The sequence below is a fragment of the Anthonomus grandis genome, chromosome 5 (assembly GCF_022605725.1).
Source record: "Anthonomus grandis grandis chromosome 5, icAntGran1.3, whole genome shotgun sequence".
Classification (NCBI taxonomy): Eukaryota; Metazoa; Arthropoda; class Insecta; order Coleoptera; family Curculionidae; genus Anthonomus; species Anthonomus grandis.
The window spans coordinates 31,286,344-31,306,888 of NC_065550.1; the positions used below are offsets into that span (position 1 = coordinate 31,286,344).

Sequence of the window (20,545 nt, forward strand, 5' to 3'; positions counted from 1 at the left end):
AAGGTCATTGTAAATTGCCACAGAATTATACAGAAAACTACGACGAAAGAAGGCTGTTTGATATCTACATATAAACATATGTTCATAGAGACTTACTTGTTTGGTTTCGTCCCAGGACCACGCTCCTGAATTTTGTCGTAATATTAAAAAAAACATCCTGTATTAAAATTACCTTTTTTGGCAACATTTTTAGAAAGGCTCTAATTGTCATACATCTGCAATACAATAATTTTATTTCCAAAAACGCAACATCTTATATAATAATTATCAACAATCTTAAGCGGCTAATTTACATATAATAAAAATATAATATTGTAACAAAAACGATATATAATTTATATCATAACGATTAACAAAAGTTTTTAGGCAAAACAAGCACCAACACACCTCTCATCAGTCTTAATACATTCTCGCTAAAAGGTGAAATTTCCAGTGTGAGATCGCTGAAAACGTCATCGATTTTGAAAAAAATGATTGTTACATCGAGCATATAAAACTTTTAAATTTTTTGATTGTAGAAGGATTGTTCACAAGCTGATTACGCGTATACAGGGTGTACATTTTACGCCACGAGCCAAATTTGAGTGCAAACCCCGTAATTATACCTACACCTATACTACTTTTTAAAACATAAACTGAGCTGAGCTTAATAACGTCATCACATTTCGCATTTTACACTTTAGTATAAAGCTTACGTTTTATAGGCCACAATAATACAACACCTATACAATTCTAATATAAGAAGAGAATGAGAGCATTTATATAATAGACATACAAAGACAGCAAGAGAATTTCTAAGTGGTACTGCTAGTAGTTTGGCTTTCGGTGTCGCTGGCAACGCTCCCGGATATTATGATTTTCTTAGGAAGAGGTTGAGGTATCCTAAAAATGTAATTTTTTTAATTTTGCGGGATTGATGATTTTTGAAAAGTAGCACTTACTTGGGAAGATCCTCGATAGGAGCAAGCACATTATTAAGGTAGGATCCGGTAACGTTTCCGGCAGGAGCATAGTGCGCCACCACCACGATTTTTCCAGACCTCGAGCGCGCCTTACCCAATCCTAAATGTTTACTTGAGGCCCATACTAACTGCGTAAAATGACCTAAAAAAAATTACGTTTAAAGTACTCATTTTTACAGTGTAAAAAACGACTTTGTACCGGCGTTAACGTTGGCCCTTATCCGGTGCGGTTCGTTACTAAAGTCGTACTGTTTGACCGCGGAGTACCAGTAAATAGTGACTTCTTGACCGGTGACGTCACTGACCACGGCGTTGGTCACTCGACAGAAGAGGTTTTGCCCGATATCCCGGTCGTTTCGGTAGTAAAAGCGATTCGTGTGCGCCAAATGGTTCGCCCACGTTTGGGCCAAGTCACAGAGCTACAAAGAAACAGTTCTTCAATATCATTATAAAGGTTCCGTTTTATTCTAAGATGATGTTATTTTGAACTGTCACAAGCCACGTCCATGGAAACATGGATCGTGTGATACCTTATTTTATAGGTCTTTTAATTCTGAATAAAACTGCCAAGTTTGAAGTGGCTGCTGTCGTTCTTCTGGATATGACAGTTTTTCAAAAGTTCAGTCTTGTAAAACACAAATTCTTGTTAAAATTTATGGTTTTTCTATGAGAAAGAATTTTTATTTATGTGGCCTATTTTTAGTAGATTTTTTTTTTTTGGTGCTTACCTCAGGTAGCATAGTTAATGGCGGAGAGTTATGCCGTTGTCTATAAACATTGTGCCAACACAGACAGTCAGTGATAAAGTCGCTATCCTGCCATGCAGTCCGTATTTCTGATATGTCTAAGACCATACTTACTGGACGGTTATGTAAAATCTAAAAAAGAAAATATAAACATTCACATTTATTAAGAGCCTATTTCCGTGCGAATTAATGTTAAAAAAAGGCCATCAATTATCCCGCTTGTCTATTTTGTCGCTTACGCTCGTCGAGATTCGAGAGCGCTTGCCCTTGACCTTTTTTGGGGTGAGCACACGATCCTTTCCAATTTAAACCAGAATTTAGGGATAAATGAGAATTGGAAGGTAAAGGTTAATAGTCAACTCTAAATGTTAGTGAAATGTGAAAAAATCCCTTTTGCTTCATAAAAGACTTCTATAAAGACTATTGAGTTAATAAAAGAAATTGCAGAAAGCCTTAGAGTATTAAAGAAGTTTTTGATAGTAGTTCGCTTAGGGTAAGTTGAATATTTGGGTCTGATAAGTGCAAGCAGGATAGGAAATTTTATGGAAATTTGGCCCTCTTGATTGCATTGGTTTTAGATAATTAGAGAAGGAAAAAAAAAATTCGCATTAATGAATTATTTGTAAATATTTTCAATTTTCTTTAAAAATGTATTAATTTGTTTTTTCATTGGAAAAAACCGCAAAATCTAAGGATTTTTTGGTAACTTAGTGTTTTTTTTTAAATTAATTTTGGAGGATAGCAGATTTTCCTTAATGAATAAAATTTGATTAAAATATTCTGTTTTTCATCCAATTTTTAAAAAAAGTGTAAATCATTTACTTATGCATGAGAAATGAAGCCTTTAGACTTTCCAATTTCATTCTGGAAAAATGCAATTTAAGAAAAATTAAATAATTCATCTTAGACCTTAATATTTTTAGAAAAAATTAATGATATAAGGCTTTTCATAAAAACTACGTCAATAAAAAAAGGTCTTAACTACACAGGAGAAGGAATTTAAGTAATAATACTGTTTAAATAATATTCAAGTAATTGTCAAGATGACTTTAAAGGGTCACAGTTTTCAACTGTCTTGAATAAGTAACTCTTTTGTTGGTAGCAGTTAGAGAAGAAAAAATCCTTGTGCGAAAATGTTTCTAAATTGATTAAGAGAAAACGCAACTCATTTTAATTGTAATATAAATGTATATTCTTTTTCTGGTATTGGAAAAAAAGCAAAAAATCCTTAAAAGGCATAATTTTTTTAAATTTTGTCCAGGCAATTTGGAGAAAACTGACAAAAAACCCAGTGTCTTAACCTAAAAAAAATAAATGTTTTTAACGTCTGTGGAAAAAGGAAAAACAAACATGGCAGATCTTTAAATTGTTTTTTTTTTCAACTGCCTGGAAGAAACCAAAAATTACTTAAACTACATTAAAAGAAATGAACTTCTTAAAATAAAAATTCAATTGAAAAAATACTGAAAATATACTTGAGGTACCAGAAGAAGATCCAGGTCTTAAATACCTGGAAGATAAATGATCCAAAGAAAAAATTAAATTTCTGAAATAAAAAAACCTTTTTATTAGCAAATTAAATGCAATTAATTAAAAAAAAAATCTTCCAGGCAGTTGAAAATAATCAAATAAAAAATTACTTTAACTACATTAAAAAAAAGAAATGGCACCTCAAAACTTCAGGAATCAAAGATCTCTTTAATTATAAATGATTAAAGACTAGACAATGAAAATTAAGCTTTAACTACATAATAAAATTTTTAAGTAATCAAGTGCCTGAAAGAAAAAAAACGTTTTCCTTTAAAGTAGTTAAACATATTTAGGAGGGTATTTTATTTAACTTCATAGAATAAATTGAACAACATTAACAGAAAATGAACTTCTTAAAACAAAAATTTATTAGAAACTGATATTTTAACGAAAAATATAAATTTTTTCCAGGCAGTTGAAAAAAAAAACAGAAAAGCCCAGATGGAAACTACCTGGAGAAATAATAGAATTTCTAAGACAAAAAAAATTGCTAGCTGTTGAAAAACAAATAAAAAACTACCTTGATCGTAAAATATTAAAAAAAAAAGATCCAGGTCTCAACTGCCAAAATAGTAAGTTCAATTAAAAATTCTAGTGATGTGGTTTTTCCCCAGTTTATCTTAAACTTCAGGGAACTTTAAAAAAAGACGAAGAAGAAGATGAAGAAAAACAAGATGAAGGAAAAAAAGTAATAAGGGGAAAAGAAAAACAAAAGATTTATCATTACACGTAGTTTAATAGTAATTTGAATTAAAGATTCTACTGATGTGGTTTCTTCCCGGTTTGTCTTGAACTTCAAGAAAAAGCAGACGAAAAAAAAAAGATAAAGGAGAAAAAGCAAAAAAGGAAAATTTGTCATTAAAGCTAGTTCCAAAATAGCATAGATGTGGTGGTTTTATCCAGGTTTGTCGTGAACTTTAAGGAACTTTAAGAAAAAGAAGCAGATGAAGGAAAAGAAGACGAAAAAGAAAAAAATTATTTTAGAAGAAAGAAATAGAAGTCATTAAAGATAGTTCCATAATAGCGAACTTAATTGAAAATTCTACTAAAGTGGTTTTTTTCTAGATTTGTCTTAAACCTCAGGGTAATTTTAAATGTGTGCATTTCATATTTAATAAGGCTTCAGTTGATTTAAAATTAATTTTTAATTTTATGTGGTTTTTTTAATAATGTTGATACCGAAGAATTATGCCTTAGTTTTTCTTTTAAAAGTAAACAATCAGCTGTTGACTAAGTTATTCTTCTCCAAGTAAAGTCTAGTATCCTTTTTCTTTACCAAGACTTTTTATCTATTTCCTTATAATCTTTAAATAAGATTGGTAACAAAGTTACTAAAAAAGAGAAGAAACAGAAGAAGAACAAAAAGAAAAAGAAGATAAAACAGAAGTATAAGAAGAAAAAAAGTGATGAAAAGAAGAATTTTTGATTGAAGGTAGTTCCAAAATAGCAAATTCGATTAAAAAATCTACTGATGTGGTTTTTTCCAGTTTTGTCTTCAAGGTAATTTTTAATATTTATTTTTTATATTCAATTTGTTACTTACTTTAAAAATTATTTTTTTTATTTGGAAATGCAAATCCCTTTTAAGGTTTTATTTGGGTTTTTAAATAATGACATTGATAGAGAAGAATTATCCCATCCTTTTCCTTTGAAGAAAGAACTTTAAGAAAAAGAAGGAGAAGTAGACGAAAAAGAAGAAGAAGAAAAAAAGTAATAAGGACAGAAGAAAAGAATAAAAATTTATCAATAAAGGTAGTTTCAAAATAACAAGTTCTACTAATGTGGTTTTTTCTTGGTTTGTCTCGAACTTCAAGGAACTTCAAGAAAAAGAAGAAGAAGATGATGAAGCAGATGAAGAAAAGGAAGACGAAAAAGAAAAAGTAATAATGCGAGAAGACAAGAATAAAAGCTATTAAAGATAGTTCCAAAATAGCAAATTCAATTAAAAATTCAATGAATGTTGTTTTTTTTAGTCTTGTCTTAAACTTCAAGGTAATTTTAAAGGTATGCATTTCACATTCAATAAGGCTTCAATTTATTGACTTTTTTTTTGCAAATTCAAATCTTAATTTTATGTGTTTTTTTTAATAATGTTGATAGCGAAATCCCTTAGTTTTCCTTTAAAGAGAGATCAATCAGCTGTTGACTAAGTGATTCTTCACCAAGTAAAGTCTAGAATCATTTTTCTTCAATTACCTTATAATCTGTAGATTGATTCCAGGCAGTTGACAAAAAAAGGAAAATGTTGTAGAAAAAAGTGACTTTAACTACATTTAAACAAGAAAAAGAACCTGGACATACACGGAATCAAAAACCACTAAATTAAAAAATCAACTAAAAAATCATCTGCCTAAAAGAAAAAACAAAGTTTTCCTTTAAAATAGTTAAACGTGCTTAGTGAGGTATCTTATTAAACTGCCAGAAATATGAAAAACTGCTTGAACTACATTAATAGAAAATAAAATTTTAAAACAAACATTTCTTGTAAATTGACATGTCAGTAAAAAATATAATTTTGTCCATGAAATCAAAAAACAAAACATTAAGTACCAGGAAAGAAACAAAAAACATGGATGTCAACTACATTAAAGGATAATCAAAATTGAATTTCTAGAACAAAAAAAATCCAGGCAGTTTAAAAACTACCTTAAGAAGTTGTCTTTCCTTTCGATAAATGGTAAATAAAATTTAACTGTTTAATTTCTGCCAAGTTATCGGAAAAATACTAAAGAATTATTTGAAGGGTCAAATAAACATCCCGGTCTCAACTACATATTAAATTTTTAAGGAAAAATCCGAGCGAATCTCGTAATATTATCGACCGCGCAAAAACCTCTCGTGCTAAAAAAACGTTATGTCTGATTGATGTTTAACCCTCACGCTATTACAGTAACTTTAAACTTATACGCAACCGACAACGGTCACAAGGAGCATATTAACGCCCCTTTACTAAAACCAACAAAATAGTGGTAAAAGACAAAAAATCCAATAAAAGGGCCATTAAAGGGCGGAAGTGAAATTTTCAAGGGCTCTCGCTTAGACTATTAACATTTAAATTGGTCGGTGCACATGCCATTTCTCCTTTGAGATCGCCAGACTGATTACGACAAATTGGTTTCTAGATTGATTATTTGTTTAGTTTCTTTTGTGTAATACCTGCCTTTAAATAAGGACTGTCTTAGCTAAAAAGGATAAATTTATGAATGACATTCTACAAGAAGACCAAAGAGGAAAACATGGTCATCACGCTCGGAAAAGTAAAGAAATGACGGATAAAATAAAAAGTTTTATCGCAAATATTCCAAAGGTAGAAAGCCATTATAGACGTTCAGAATCAAGCAGACATTACATAGAAGGAAATAAATTTATCGCAGATATTCACAGAGACTATGTGGCACATTGCAAAGCAAAAAACTCTCCATATTGTAATTACCTTTTCTTTTATCGGATTTTCACCAAGGAATTTAACATTTTCAACTACACTCCCAGAAATGACCAGTGCGAATTATGTGTGGCATATTCCAATGCAGATTCCGAAGAAAAGGAAACCATGAAGACCAAGTATGAAACGCATTTAATAGAAAAGGATTTAGCACGTGCAGAAAAGAATTCTGATAAGGAGAGGTTTGCTAAAACGCCCAATGTTAAACTTGCAGTGTATGATTTAGAAGCAGTTTTTCAATGTCCTAAAGGAAAAGCATCAATTTTGTACTACAAATCTAAATTAAACGTCTTTAATTTTAGTATTTACGATCTTATTAACAAAACTGCAGATTGTTATGTATGGCATGAGGATTTAGGTAACAGAGGGGTCAATGAGCTAGGAACTTGCATTTACAGATATATTCAGGAAGTTTCTGATAATGACGGTGAAACGGAGTTAATTTTTTATTCTAATAATTGCCCTGAGCAACAAAAAAATAAGTTTATGCTTAGGTTGTATTTGTACGCAGTTAGAAGTTTAAACATCAAATCAATCACTCATAAATATTTAATTAAAGGGCATACTCAAAACGAGGGTGACTCTGTTCATTCCACAATTGAAGGATATCTTAAAAAACAATTAAAAAGTTCACCCTTGTATACTCCTGACTCATTTATAAGTGCTATAAGAGCCGCAAAGAAAAAAGGTCCACCATATAGAGCGATCGAAATGTCATTCGACGATTTTTTGGATGTAAAAGACATAAATGCTCAGTTAAGATTTAATTTGTCCAAAGACGAAAAATTCAATAAAAGGGACATTAAAGAGCGAAAGTGGAATGTTCAAGGGCTCTCGCTTAGACTATTAACATTTAAATTGGTCGGTGCATATGCTATTTCTCCTTTGAGATCGCCAGACCGATTACGACAAATTGGTTCCTAGATTGATTATTTGTTTAGTTTCTTTTGTGTAATACCTGTCTTTAAAGTTTCTTCCTCTAGCTCGTGTGATCGAGTCTCAAATGACATTAATATTTTGCATGTATGACAATGAAAAATGAGAAAAACGATGAACAATCGAGCCCTTAAGAGATAAACCCCACCAAATTACCAAAAAAAAAATGAACTTGAGGATGTTTCAAGCTGCTCTGTTATAATGTCCAGTCAATTAGGAACAAAGTTCATCAACCCAAAGCTATCTTAATTGCAAAAATATTATTAATGTTCTCTGCCTGACTGAACACTAAAATAGATAATACCAAGTGATAGTGATTCTCTGTCTGTCGTTGACTTACTATGACAAGCACCGAAAGGAGACTCTTGCCGAGATAATGAATTTACGAATTTTTCATATGAAAATTTTACAGCACAAATAGTTCAGTTTCATATTTCTCATCATCTTGGACGGATTTCCGATTTTAAAATGCTCAAAAGCTACACACTAATGGTACAGACCATTACTTTACCCCTCTAAGTACACATCTAATACATTTTTTCCAAATTATTGACCAGGTCTCTTGGGGACTTTATGCTAGCGGAGCAGGTTACTATTGAGAAGAAATTTGGCATCTTTATGTCAATTTTTAGAGATGCTTTTTAACAATAATTTTCGGGAAAAACATTTACAAAGAGATCAGCTCACCTAAATAAAGTAAGCTGGTGCACTTAATGACTTTAAGTGAATGAGAGAGACATTGTCTCTTGTGAGTGAGGTCTGCAAGAAGTATGATAGGCATAATTTTAAAAACTTAGAAAATAAATACAAAGGATCAGTATTGGAAGCAAAAAAAGTGTCGAGCGATCAGACAATAGGAACTTCAAAAAATTCCATAAAATCAATGTGGAATATTACAAACATCAAACGTAAAAAATGATTCTAAAGAGTCCAAATGTAGGTACTATAGGTACTTAACTACTACTAAATAGGTAGGTACTTAAACAGTTTAATACTTTCATCACAAACGCTGCAAAGAATATTCTCAAATGATTTCGATTTCTTGTGTACATACCTTATTATCAATCAGAAATCAAATTATCTCACGACTAGCAAAGTTAATTAACATGCGTATATGTGAGCCTCCCCAATTTTTAAAAAGGAAGATAAAAACTGTGCGGATAACTATAGGCCTATCTCTTTGCTTCCAATTGTCTTAAAATTTGTTGAAAAAGTTAATGCTAAATAAACTGTTAACTTTTTTGAGTGCACCACCAACTACAAGTTCGGCTTTAGACCAGGTGAAAACTCCATACACGCTGTGTCCAAACTTTGGCATGATATTATGAATGGGTATGAGGACCGGATGTCATCGGGTCACGGGCTTTTATTAAGAAAATTGAAGTATTATAAATTCGATGAAAACACCATAAAACCGATATCGAAATACTTGCAGGATCGCTGGAAGATGGTAAAAGTCAACGGTCAAGTGTGGAAATTCCTCAAGGCTTCGTGCTAAGCCCTAATTTCTCTTCCTAATTTTCATTAATGATCTTCCCTTAGGAATGCGAGTATGAAGATTTATAATTTTTTTCTGATCATACCACTGCATTTGGCGAATCTGAGGCAGAAGCATTTGCAAAACAATCTGAGGCAAATGAACAGGTGAAGGACTGATTTCTGGCAAACACGCTTATGTTTGTAATCTGTATGAGTGTCTTTCTGCTAATACTTTGAGAATCGCATACGTTGGCATTGGAAATGATTAAAACATTTAATAAATATTTTGAGAGGAACAACATTAAACTATACTGTCGAATCCGGGGAAAAAACACAATTGTTCAATACCATCGAAGGTAATAAAAGTAAATAATACAAAATGTAGGATTTGACGAAATCCCAGAAATAAATAACGGAGAATTGGAGACGGCACTACATCAAATGAAAGACAGAAGAGTCCAAACGAAGATCAAATCACAAGCGGAATTATAAAAATAGGAGGTGAGAAGCTGATGAAAATTATTGCCTAACGAATGTTGAACAGAAAAGAAAAAATTTAAACTAAGTGGAAAAACTTACAAATCATCCAATTATACAAGAAAAGAAACAGACATCAACATAGATAATTATCACACTTACATAAACTACTTACAAAAATAATAACCAACCGGTTGACTCTATTTAGCATTTGTCGACCACCAGATTTTGACTCTGTCGAACCTTAGAGAAGCGACTCTGGGTACTTACGCCTTATCAAACATATCTATAATAAACTGCCATTCTCGCTTCGAGATCTATAATTTTTATTTGAGACACTGTTTGATATTCACGAATTATTAAGGGAGTCAGGAACTTTCTTAACACACAGTATTATACTACCTTTTGCAATAAATAAGGGCGATTGTCGATATCCTCGGGACTTAGGCGGGGATTATTGTTGGCACAATAATTGCGGGCCTCGATTGGCTCCGGCCGGTTCGCCTGCACCACTTTGGCCGCGTTCAGTCTCCTGCGGAGGTTCTGGAGCGCTTTCGCCTCCTCTCGCCTCCTACTCGGCTGGTACTGGGCCGAGCACGGCAACACCGGAATCGGCTGCACCTGAGGCTCGACACCGCCAGAGGTCGTTGAAAGTGCAGCATTACTTAGCAGTCTGGAATAAGTTTGGTAACGTTGCGCAGTGACTCAGGACACTTATGTAAGTATTAAAATGTTTAGGTATTCAGAGTGAGTCTGTAACTGTAACGGAATAAATTGTTAATTTTATATGCGCTCCTTGTTGTTGAAAACGAAGTTATACAGTGTATTGCAAAACTCGAAAAATTCATACATTATCCCAAAGATGCTGGTCATGCACTTTTATAAAAGGTAAAAACACAAAATCTATAGCATCACAGTGTATTCGAAAGATAAGATACATCATCGCTGATTTTTTAAAAATAGTAACGCTAATTTTTTATTGCTTATTTAAAGAGCATATCGAGCATATAGTTATGGTTTTTGGTAACAAAAAAAATTGTGAGTTCTTAAAGAATAATTTAAATATAAATATAAGAAAACTTATACAAAAATCATTTTTTTCATTGAAAATTTTATATACTAATAGGCACGTATTAAGTAAATCCCTTAAAAAAAGCTTATGTGAAACTCTTGTGTTATCTAATTTTACGTACTGTGACTACGTTTATGGTTTTTCTTTGGATTTGGAGAGCAAGAATCGCATACAGAAGGTGCCGAATGTTTGCTTGAGGTTTATCTGTGGTTTGCGCAAATTTGATCACACTTATATAAAGACCTTGGATGGTTAAAGATGAATGATCGTAGAATTGTGCCCTTTTCTTGTTTCTTATTAAAGATGCTAAATAATCCGTCTTTTCCCAATTCAATAAAAGAGCGTTTAGTATTTCGAAATACCATTCACAATGTTAATATTAGAAATGTAAAAGTTAACTATACCTTATAACGCTGTAAAGCAATACAATTCAATACTGAAATGTTATCTTACTTTGAGCCCTAAAAATTTTAAGAGGAAGTACAAGACTTACTTATTTAATCAAAGTAACCAAATTTAATAATAATATTAAGATTTCTTTAACCTTAAGATTATTAGAGTATTTGCATATATATATTTTTTCTTATCTAATAATTAATGTTTTTAATACATTTTCTGTGTAATAAAAGAATCAATGAACTAATAGTGTAGTAATTTAGGTAAAATTTATATATTTCTTATTTCAGTTTAGCTAATAAATATATCTTAAATATTATTATAGTGTTTATGTCTGGTTCAGTTGAGTAGCTTTAAGCTAGACTTGCGCCAGACTTAAACTGCATTAAAACAGAAATAAGGTTTCGTATGAGCATTTATTCATTATGTAGATTTTTGTTTTAATAAAAGTCATTATTTTTTTATTTTATTTATATCGACTTATACAAAATTTTAAATAAATATAATATATAATTAATTTTTTTAAACCACTTGGTTTCACTGAATAATACTGTAAAATTATTATATATTATTATGAATACGTTTTAGAACCACATATTTTTAAATAAGAGTATTGCTTTTTTCGTCGTAAGAAATATTATAAATTTGGAGCAAATGTGGCATTCCATATTCGTTCAAACAGTAAAAGAAGTAAATTTTAACATTGTTAAAAGACGACTTGTCTTGAGTGTAAAGTCGTTTACTTTTTAATTGATCATTATAAGTCCAATAATAATCAGATTCAAGTATTTTTTTAAAATTTAATCGCAATGCCCTATTTAACTGAAAGGCACAAGATTGTCCAACTCAACTCAAAAGGAGGTGTTCAGTATTTGACTTATTTGATTTACCATCGTTATCGCAAGCTTCTATAAGCGAAATTGAAAATCGGCTTCGGAAAACTGGACATCTTAGAAGAATAGCTATTTTTCGTAAATCTGATGAAATCCCAAAATTAATGTGTTATTATCCGTTCAAGAAAATCCTAATATTTCCACTTGACAAGTAGCGTGCGAATTGGAAGTGAGTCAATCTTCAGCAGTAAGGGTTCTGAAGGCACAAAAATTTCATCCCATTTAAACTAACAATTCTCTAGGTCAGACTAGCTATTGCAGAATAATACGGTTGAAACAGAAAATATTCTATTTTCTGATGAGTCAACGTTTATGCTGAACGGAGAAAATTGAAGGAGATCAAAAAAATTGCTGTTATTAGGCACAAGAAAATACATGCTAGGGAAGGTCACACTCAACATCCAGAGAAAGTAAATGTGTAGGCAGAAGTTATAGGCCCAATTTTCTTCAAAGAAAATCCAAATGGAAAAGCAAGATATTTATAGTTTTTACAAGAGGAACTAATTCCAAATCTACCTGGTCTATTTCCTGATCAAATAGAAGCTGATATACCAAAGACGACCTTTTGAATGACCACCAAGATCTCTCGATCTAACTCCTTGAGATTTTTTCCTATGGTGATGTTTGAAATCCAAAGTCCAAGCCTGCAAACATTGAGGAGTTGAAAACCAGAATAAGGCATGAGTGTAGATTCATTTCTCCAGAAGCTATAAGAAATGTTCAACACGAGTTTCAAGTATGTTTAGGGCATTGACAAATAGTAAATGGACACTTACAAAATAACTTGAACACTTGAACACTTACAAAATAAAAAAACTTCAGAAAATTTTGGTTTTGCTTGAAAACAAAAAGTTTCAATTATCTTAGAAATCGCAAGTCTTAAAAAACATGAAATTTTGCTGTTTTGTATAAGGCAATATGCTCTTTGGAAATAAGCAATAAAGGCAATTTTTAAAAAAATCATTGATAATATTATAATATGTATTTCAATTTTGGGACATTTGAGAGTATTATTATGTTACACATATGTACATTAAAAATGTACAAAACGATTTTCAAGTATGTACATTTAGGATAATATTAAATAGTAAATGGACTACATAAATAAATCAGGATGTAATTCTTCATAGTATTAATCTTTTCATACTCTTATTCTTTATCTGAAAAGTTTCTCCTTTTTATTAACTTCTGTAAAGTAGGATTGCTATTTTAAATATCACTCGTATATTATATATTACGATATATAGGCCTAATTTAAATCCTCAAAATCAAATAATTTACTTCACTTTAGGAGAGAAACTGTTTAGGTAGCTTCTAACTGATTAGGCTCTTTAAAAATATGCAGTATAAAATTTGGGTTACTATTAAAAAAAAATTGTCCATATCTTAATTTGTTTTCAACAAAAAAGAGCGCAAAATACTAATGGACGTGTCTGAGGATTTTTTTGAGAAAAAAAATTATATGAACTATTGAAAACTATTGAATTTATTTCAAGTTTCAGACTCACACTGTATAGAGTTTGATGGAGGTGGATGATTAACGGATAAATTTATATACTAATTCCAATGTTGCCTGAATGTCTTCTTGTCCTTAATTTTTGAGAAAAAGAAGGTTCCAACTTACCTCTTAGAAACGGGAGTTCTAGGTCTAGCCGGATGCGGCTGTGTCAGCATCTGAAGTGGCGGACAAATGGAAGAATGAGAAGCGATCCGTGGTAGATGGTCCATGTTGATGGGGCGAAGCCCGACATCAGCAGCATCCGACGCATGAAGAGATGGAGGCGCCGCATATCTCGGGAGTCCGTCCCGACGACGTCGCGACGCCGACGATGCGAAAACTGACACAAGGGGCACGAGGGATTTTTTCGCAGGCAACCGTCTGCAGTAAAACACATGCCATGCGCCCTTAAATTTGAGAGAGAGAATCTGCGTTTCGGGGGATTTTGTTGGTGCAGACGGTCTTATATTAATTTGTTATAGGGAAATTGTGCCTGAGATGGCATATTTTTTGCTATGGTTATTGTAAACCTTAGATTCAATTAAAAAGAGCAAAATACGTGTAATTTAAAAATCTATTGTCTCCAATTATGACTTAAAAATAAAGTGGTCCTATGCCTTCTCATACGAATAGCTCAGGGTAAGATGAAATATTATCGCGACATCTCACCCAAGGCAATAAAACAGAAACAAACATAAACTTCTTAAATACAAAAAAAACAACCCAAACAGCATCGTACTTTCTAGGTACGTAATTTTTATGTCATATTTATGTCAATACGTCCATTGTAAACAAAAATAACGTATTTAGAACGTACTTTTAGTTCTACGTACATTACTTACGTCCGCGGACGTACAGACATGTACCGGGTGGGCAAATAAGAATGTTCACCGGTATATCTCTGCGGCTAATTGAGATAGAGCGTTTCGGTAAAATTTTTTTTTACAAAAGTGCTTAAAAGAATATGCTGGCAATTATTTTCGAGATGGTGGTACAGCCGCTAGAGGCCATCACAGGCATGACCAAATAGAAAACTAGTTATTTCTACGATTTTTTTCAAAATAAGTGGTATTTATAATAACATTTTAACGCTTTCTTAATTACCTTTGTCTTTTGTTATAAATTTTTTTTCTATATTTCTACGATAATCCCGTTTTCTTTGGCACATGTTAGAGCTGTATATTTTTCCTAGGAAATAATACGGCGAGGGGTACATACAAAAGTTCCAATAGCGTTAAAGCAGCAAACAATTGTAAGATGTTGACCTCTCTCCGCACTCGCTAGGATATCTACTTGCTTTCTATCCTTTGTTGCTAGATTTTTAGTATTTTTTTAAGGAACTGTTGAAAGTCTAGACTCGTCCAAATTATATACAGTGGTGGCCAACTAATTAGAAACGATTTAAAAAAAATACTTTATTCAATGTTTCAGTTCTTTAAAATAAATTAAAACCAACTTGTTGTAAAATTTTGATTGTTCATCACAACAGCAATATATAATTTATTTATAGACATTCCACTAAGAAATTTGTAAGGAATGCAGAATATAAACAAATTTTATAGATAACACAGTTGGCCATCTACTTAGAAACGACGAAAATAAACGCGCGTATAGTTCATTTCAAACCTTTGTACTGGTAACAATTTGTGTTTTTTGTATCTACAAGCCTTGTCTTTGTGTCTTCCACAGTTGGACTTATAGTAAAATAGCTGACCACCTAAAATGTTCAAAAAGAATGTTTTTCTATGCACTCAAACACATAAAACGTACGAAAATATTCCACGCAAGAGAAGATCTAAAAAAACCAGCCAACGAACTGATGAAACTATTGTTTGAATGGCTAAAATGAATCCATTTTTAACTTCCAACCAGATTAAAGAAGAACTTTCTTCAGCTATCGCGATATCATCACGAACTATAAGACGACGAATTAATGAGGCCAACCTATTTGGAAGAAAAATCGCCAGGCTAGATTAAAATTCGCTAAGGACCATATTAATTGCACCATAAAAGAGTAGAAAAAAGTATTATGGTCTGATGAGACAAAAATAAATCGCGTTGGTAGTGATGGTAGAATATTTGTGTGAAGACCAAGGGGTGCGGAAAATAATCCGAAGTATACAACCAGCACAGTCAAACATGGAGGTGGAAATATAAAATTATGGGGATGTTTTTCGTGGCGTGGTGTTGGTCCAAGATATATTTAAAAAAAAATTATCAAGTTATATTTTTCTTGACCAAGAAAAATATAAAGATATCCACATGTTGCCGTTTGCTGATGAAACTTTGCCGGTGCCTTGGGTTTTGCAAAAAGACAATGATCCCAAGCACAGGGCTAACTAAGTCTGTAAAAAAATGGTTTGACGATAACCATGTTGATGTACTTGATTGGCCCTCATGTAGTCCGGATCTCAATCCCATTGAGAATCTTTGGAGAGACCTGAAAAAACTTTTAGAACATAAAAATATTAAAAACCTTAAAGATCTGGCGGAAGAAGCAGAGCAGACGTAGAATGTGAAGACAAATCTACTAAATTTATGGTAATATTAAAGGTAAATGTTGAAATGTAAATGGCGAGAAATTTAAGAATAAACAATTTTATTTACAAAAGATTTATGATTTTTATTAATTTATTCACACTGTTTCTAATTAGTTGGCCACCACTGTATATTTTCTGGCGAAACTTTGTATTCGTCCAAGACTGTTTCAAGATCATTCATTATAAGTATTTATTAATCTGAACTTTATTAAAAGCACGAGTTCTTGCAGAGGATGTTGCCTCTTGTGTTCAAAGCGAGATTGTAGGATTTCATGAGAAAAATTTTAAATGGAACCCCCTATATATGTTCCGTTCGTTCGTCCAAATAAACCGAGACCATCCGCAAAGTCATAGCTCTCATATTAGCCGAGATATCGCATTTTTAGTGTCCTTTTTTGGGCTCAAAAAAATCTGAATTTTGAATGAGTTTTCAAATTGCTGTCATTTTCTTATGCCTAATCCTATCCCATTATAATCCGATAATTCCGTGATCTATAGGATGAGAGTAAGACGTTGGGATAATTAGGTCGATTTCGAAAAAAATCAATCCCGGCTTCTACAGGCACTATTGGGAAAATTCCAACGGTTTTAACTTAGTTTTGTCTTTCCAAATCCAACAAAATCATCGGTAAAGTCGTACCTCTTATATTAGCCAAGATATCGCATTTTTAGAGCCCATTTTTGGGCTCAAATACGATGTCGAAAAATGACTTTTTCCGAACTTTTAAAGTGCTCTCATTCCCTTAGTTCTGCTCGAATCTCGTCATCACCTGGTCGGTGTATTCGTAATGTAGGTGATGAAAGCAAGACGATGGTATACTATTAAAAGCACGAGTCGACTAGTAGTTAGTACGATTTAAAAAAAAACAACTTTTGGTAAAAAGCACTGCTTAACGTATCTAATAATAATGATGATAATAGTAATTTTTATAACCATGGCTCCACCACAGGAGGTCATTACTAGGAAAAGAAAATCAATTTTAAATTCGAATATATCTTTACTTCTATTAAATATTCAATCTTTAAGAAATAAATGTGATAATTTGTATATATTCCTAGATAGTATAAAGTTGCCCGACATAGTTTGCATTACCGAGCATTGGCCAGACGAATGTTTTTTTGTACCTGAGTATCAGGCAATAAGATTAAGCTGTAGAAACGATTTACTTCATGGGGGTACATTTATATTACCAAACAGAAAATTCTTTTACGGTAATCGATTATGTATGCTCAAATTATGACAATATAATACACAGTGTGTAGTTTTAAATGCTGGCCTATTTGATCACGAAGCAGTTGGTTGCACTATTGACTGCCCAAATGCATTAACGCAGCCCTCCAGGCGTTGTCCCGGTGGAATTTTTAATACAGCCAGTTTTAATAAATTTTACTCTTTATGAGTTAGCACAAATTGGCAGAGATCCAAATGCTGAACCGTCCTTTTTATAGAGATCATAGCTTTATTTCCTATTGTAATAAATACTGAAGTATTTACAGAAAACTTATTAAGACCGCTAAAAATATTTACTACAACAGTAGACTCTCTAAAGCTAAAAACAAGCAAAGAGAAAGTTGGGCAATTATTATCGACTTTCGCAATAAGTCGACTCCTGCTAATTTTGACATAGAACCAAATGACCTAAATAATTTTCATCATAACATCTAACCCATAATCTAACCAAAAATTTAACTTCTAATTCTGACCCATTATCATATCTCAAAAACGTGTGCAATAAACACTATTTTTGTATTTTGGAAACAAACAGGTACGAGCTCAAGTGGAGATGATGAAATCTCAGCGGAGGTACTCTTGAAATTGCCTGACAAAGCCTTGGAAACTCTTTCAGTGTGTGTTAATGAATCTTGGTTACAAGGTGTTTTTCCTTCTTGCCTGAAATCTGCAATCGTGATCCCATTATACAAGGGTGGTGATTCGGGCGAGCCATCCAACTTTCGTCCGATTTCTTTACTACCTACATTGTCCAAAGTCATCAAAAAGCTGGTTAAAAGGATGTTTAATTTTCTTCAATCATTTAATTTAATAACTTCTAAACAGTATGGTTTTCAAGAGGCCAGGAGTACTCATGATGCTGTCTATGGTTTTCTTGAGGGTGTATATTTTGGACTGAATCAGGGAGGGTTGATGGCGGCTGTGTTCTGTGATCTATCCAAGGCTTTCCATTGTGTGGATCACCGAATACTGCTGTTAAAGCTCAAGAGATATGACTTTCGAGGCCTGGCTCTTTCCTGGTTTCGATCTTATCTTGATTGCCGTAATCAACATGTTGTGTGCTCGGGAGCAAAGTCCTCATCATTGGAAGTTAACTGTGGTGTCCCACAGGGCTCTGTTTTGGATCCTGTCTTGTTCCTGCTATATATTAATGATCTTGTTCAGTTGAATATTTCTGGTTACTTCACCCTTTTTGTCGACGATACTTCAATACTATGGCAAGACATGGAGATTGGGCGGCTGAAGCGAACAATAGTTGATGATCTAATTATCGTTAAAGAGTGGTTCGACTGCAATCGCTTGTGTTTAAATCAAGTCTCACTTGATGGGACTAAAATGTGATTTACTTTTTAATGGAGAGCTTTTTCCTCAGGTGCCTGTAGCTAGGTTCTTGGGAATCCTTATTGACGGTGATCTGCGTTTTGAGGAGCATATCCTGGCTTTAAGTAGGAGACTCTCTTCGGGATGCTTTGCAGTGAGGAAAGTTAGGGAGGAATTGGGTCAACAACTGGCTAGAAGTGTATATTTTTCTTTATTTGAGTCACATCTCCGGTATGGTATACCGTTCTGGGGTGTGGTTAATCAAAGTCTCTCAAAAGAGGGCATTTAGATTCATTGTAAATGAGTCTAAATGCCCTAAATTCCTTAAAGAGAATTCTGCACAACGCCCTTTGTGAAACAAAGGATCTTGACGCTGACTTCTCTTCTTCATTTTGGAAACATCTTCACTTTATTTTTAAAAATCGTGCAAGGTCCAACACCACCGCATGTGACTCGTCAGAAATTTGATTTACCCTTACCGATTCCTAACAGTGCTTTGGTGAGGAGGTCATTATTGTATGAGGGTCGAAAAGTTTTTAATCATTTGCCTATTGGTTGAAAAACAACTAATTCATTAAGGGCTTTTAGAGGATTGCTGAAGAAGTCACTTTTAAGCAAACCTTATTATAACTTGGAAGAGTTTTACCGGGACGTCCTTGAGGATATTGTGTAGTTTTATGGGTTCCTTTTTTGTTGTGAATGGGGCTAAGTTTTATTTATATATGCTTTTTAATTAGTTTTATAGTTTATGATATACCTATTAGTTTTCATACCTTTTAATTTTTTATACTTTAAGTTTTACCAGATTTTGATATTTTATAATTTATATTTTATTATATGTATAATTATTTTCATTCATCTTGTTAAGCTATTTTTTGAGTATCAGTACATATGTCATGCTTTGTTAACAAAAATTGATATTTTTTTTAAACAATAAAGCACTTTTTGACTTTGACTTTTGACAATTTTGGGCTCTTTTTCCGAATTTTCAAAGTGCTCTAAGTCTGCTCAAATCCCATTATAACCCAGTGTTTTCGTAATGTAGGTGATGGGAGCAAGCTGCTGGTATAGTTAGTTCGATTTCGAAAAAAATCAATTTTTTGTGAAAAAATTCGATATCCGAAAAATAAAAAACCCAAAATTTGGTGGTCGATATTTCGGCTTCTAGGGACACTACCGGGAAAATTCCAATGGTTTTAATTGAGTTTTATCCTTTCGATTCCAACGAGACCATCCGCAAAGTCATAGCTATCATATTAGCCAAGATCTCGCATTTTTAGAGCCCATTTTTGAGCTAAAAAAAATCGACAAAAATGGTCATTTATCGAATTTTCAAAGTGCTCTCATTCTCTTATTTCTAATCCTATCCCGTTATAACCCGATATTTTCGTGATCTATGGGATGAGATAAAGACGTTGATACAGTTGGCAACAATGGCACAAATGTTTGGCCTTTTTGTATTAAATTGAAAACCTTGGATTTTTAAATAATATTTTACAACTTTTCATAAGATTTCAACGTATAAATAAATGATTAAATGACAAAATTATACCAATAACAACGTGTAAGACAAAGAAAGGCATACCCAAAAATGAACGTCTTATTTTCAGAGAAATTTTATTAATAGGGATCCTAAGATCCAAAAGATAATACAGAACCTAGCACTAGCACATCTAAAACAGATGATGACCACTAAACAGCGAAACGTCGGTTATTATATTTAACTTGTTGGGGCAGATGGTGTATTACTAATTACTGCAGATAAACTGTCCCCAAAAAACACAAATATTTCATAATTGATTATAACCCTTTCCCTGGATATGACTGAAACGTCACAATTATTTAAATATTGTGCAACAAATATTATAAATACATATGCCTGAGAAAAACGTGAAACTTTCGCAATTTTTTTCATATTAAAATATATAAAATGTTTGTGAGATATTGCGAGAAACATTATGTAATGTTTTAAAAAATTATGCAATCATTTATTGCTGCTATACTTGATCAGTCTAATAAGAAC

General features: G+C 32.6%; 1 protein-coding gene across 1 annotated transcript in view; it reads right to left on the reverse strand.

The window, feature by feature from the left end:
- Window positions 1-214: 214 nt before the first annotated feature.
- Window positions 215-20,545, reverse strand: part of LOC126735838 (uncharacterized) — a 40,524-nt gene continuing 20,193 nt past the window's right edge. The window contains exons 2-7 of the mRNA XM_050439917.1: window positions 13,558-13,812; window positions 9,975-10,245; window positions 1,691-1,840; window positions 1,162-1,381; window positions 942-1,104; window positions 215-882 (exon numbers count right to left, since the gene is read on the reverse strand). Coding sequence (XP_050295874.1) covers window positions 795-882; window positions 942-1,104; window positions 1,162-1,381; window positions 1,691-1,840; window positions 9,975-10,245; window positions 13,558-13,812 — 1,147 coding nt within the window. The 3' untranslated portion in view covers window positions 215-794. The remainder of the gene's footprint in view (window positions 883-941; window positions 1,105-1,161; window positions 1,382-1,690; window positions 1,841-9,974; window positions 10,246-13,557; window positions 13,813-20,545) is intronic.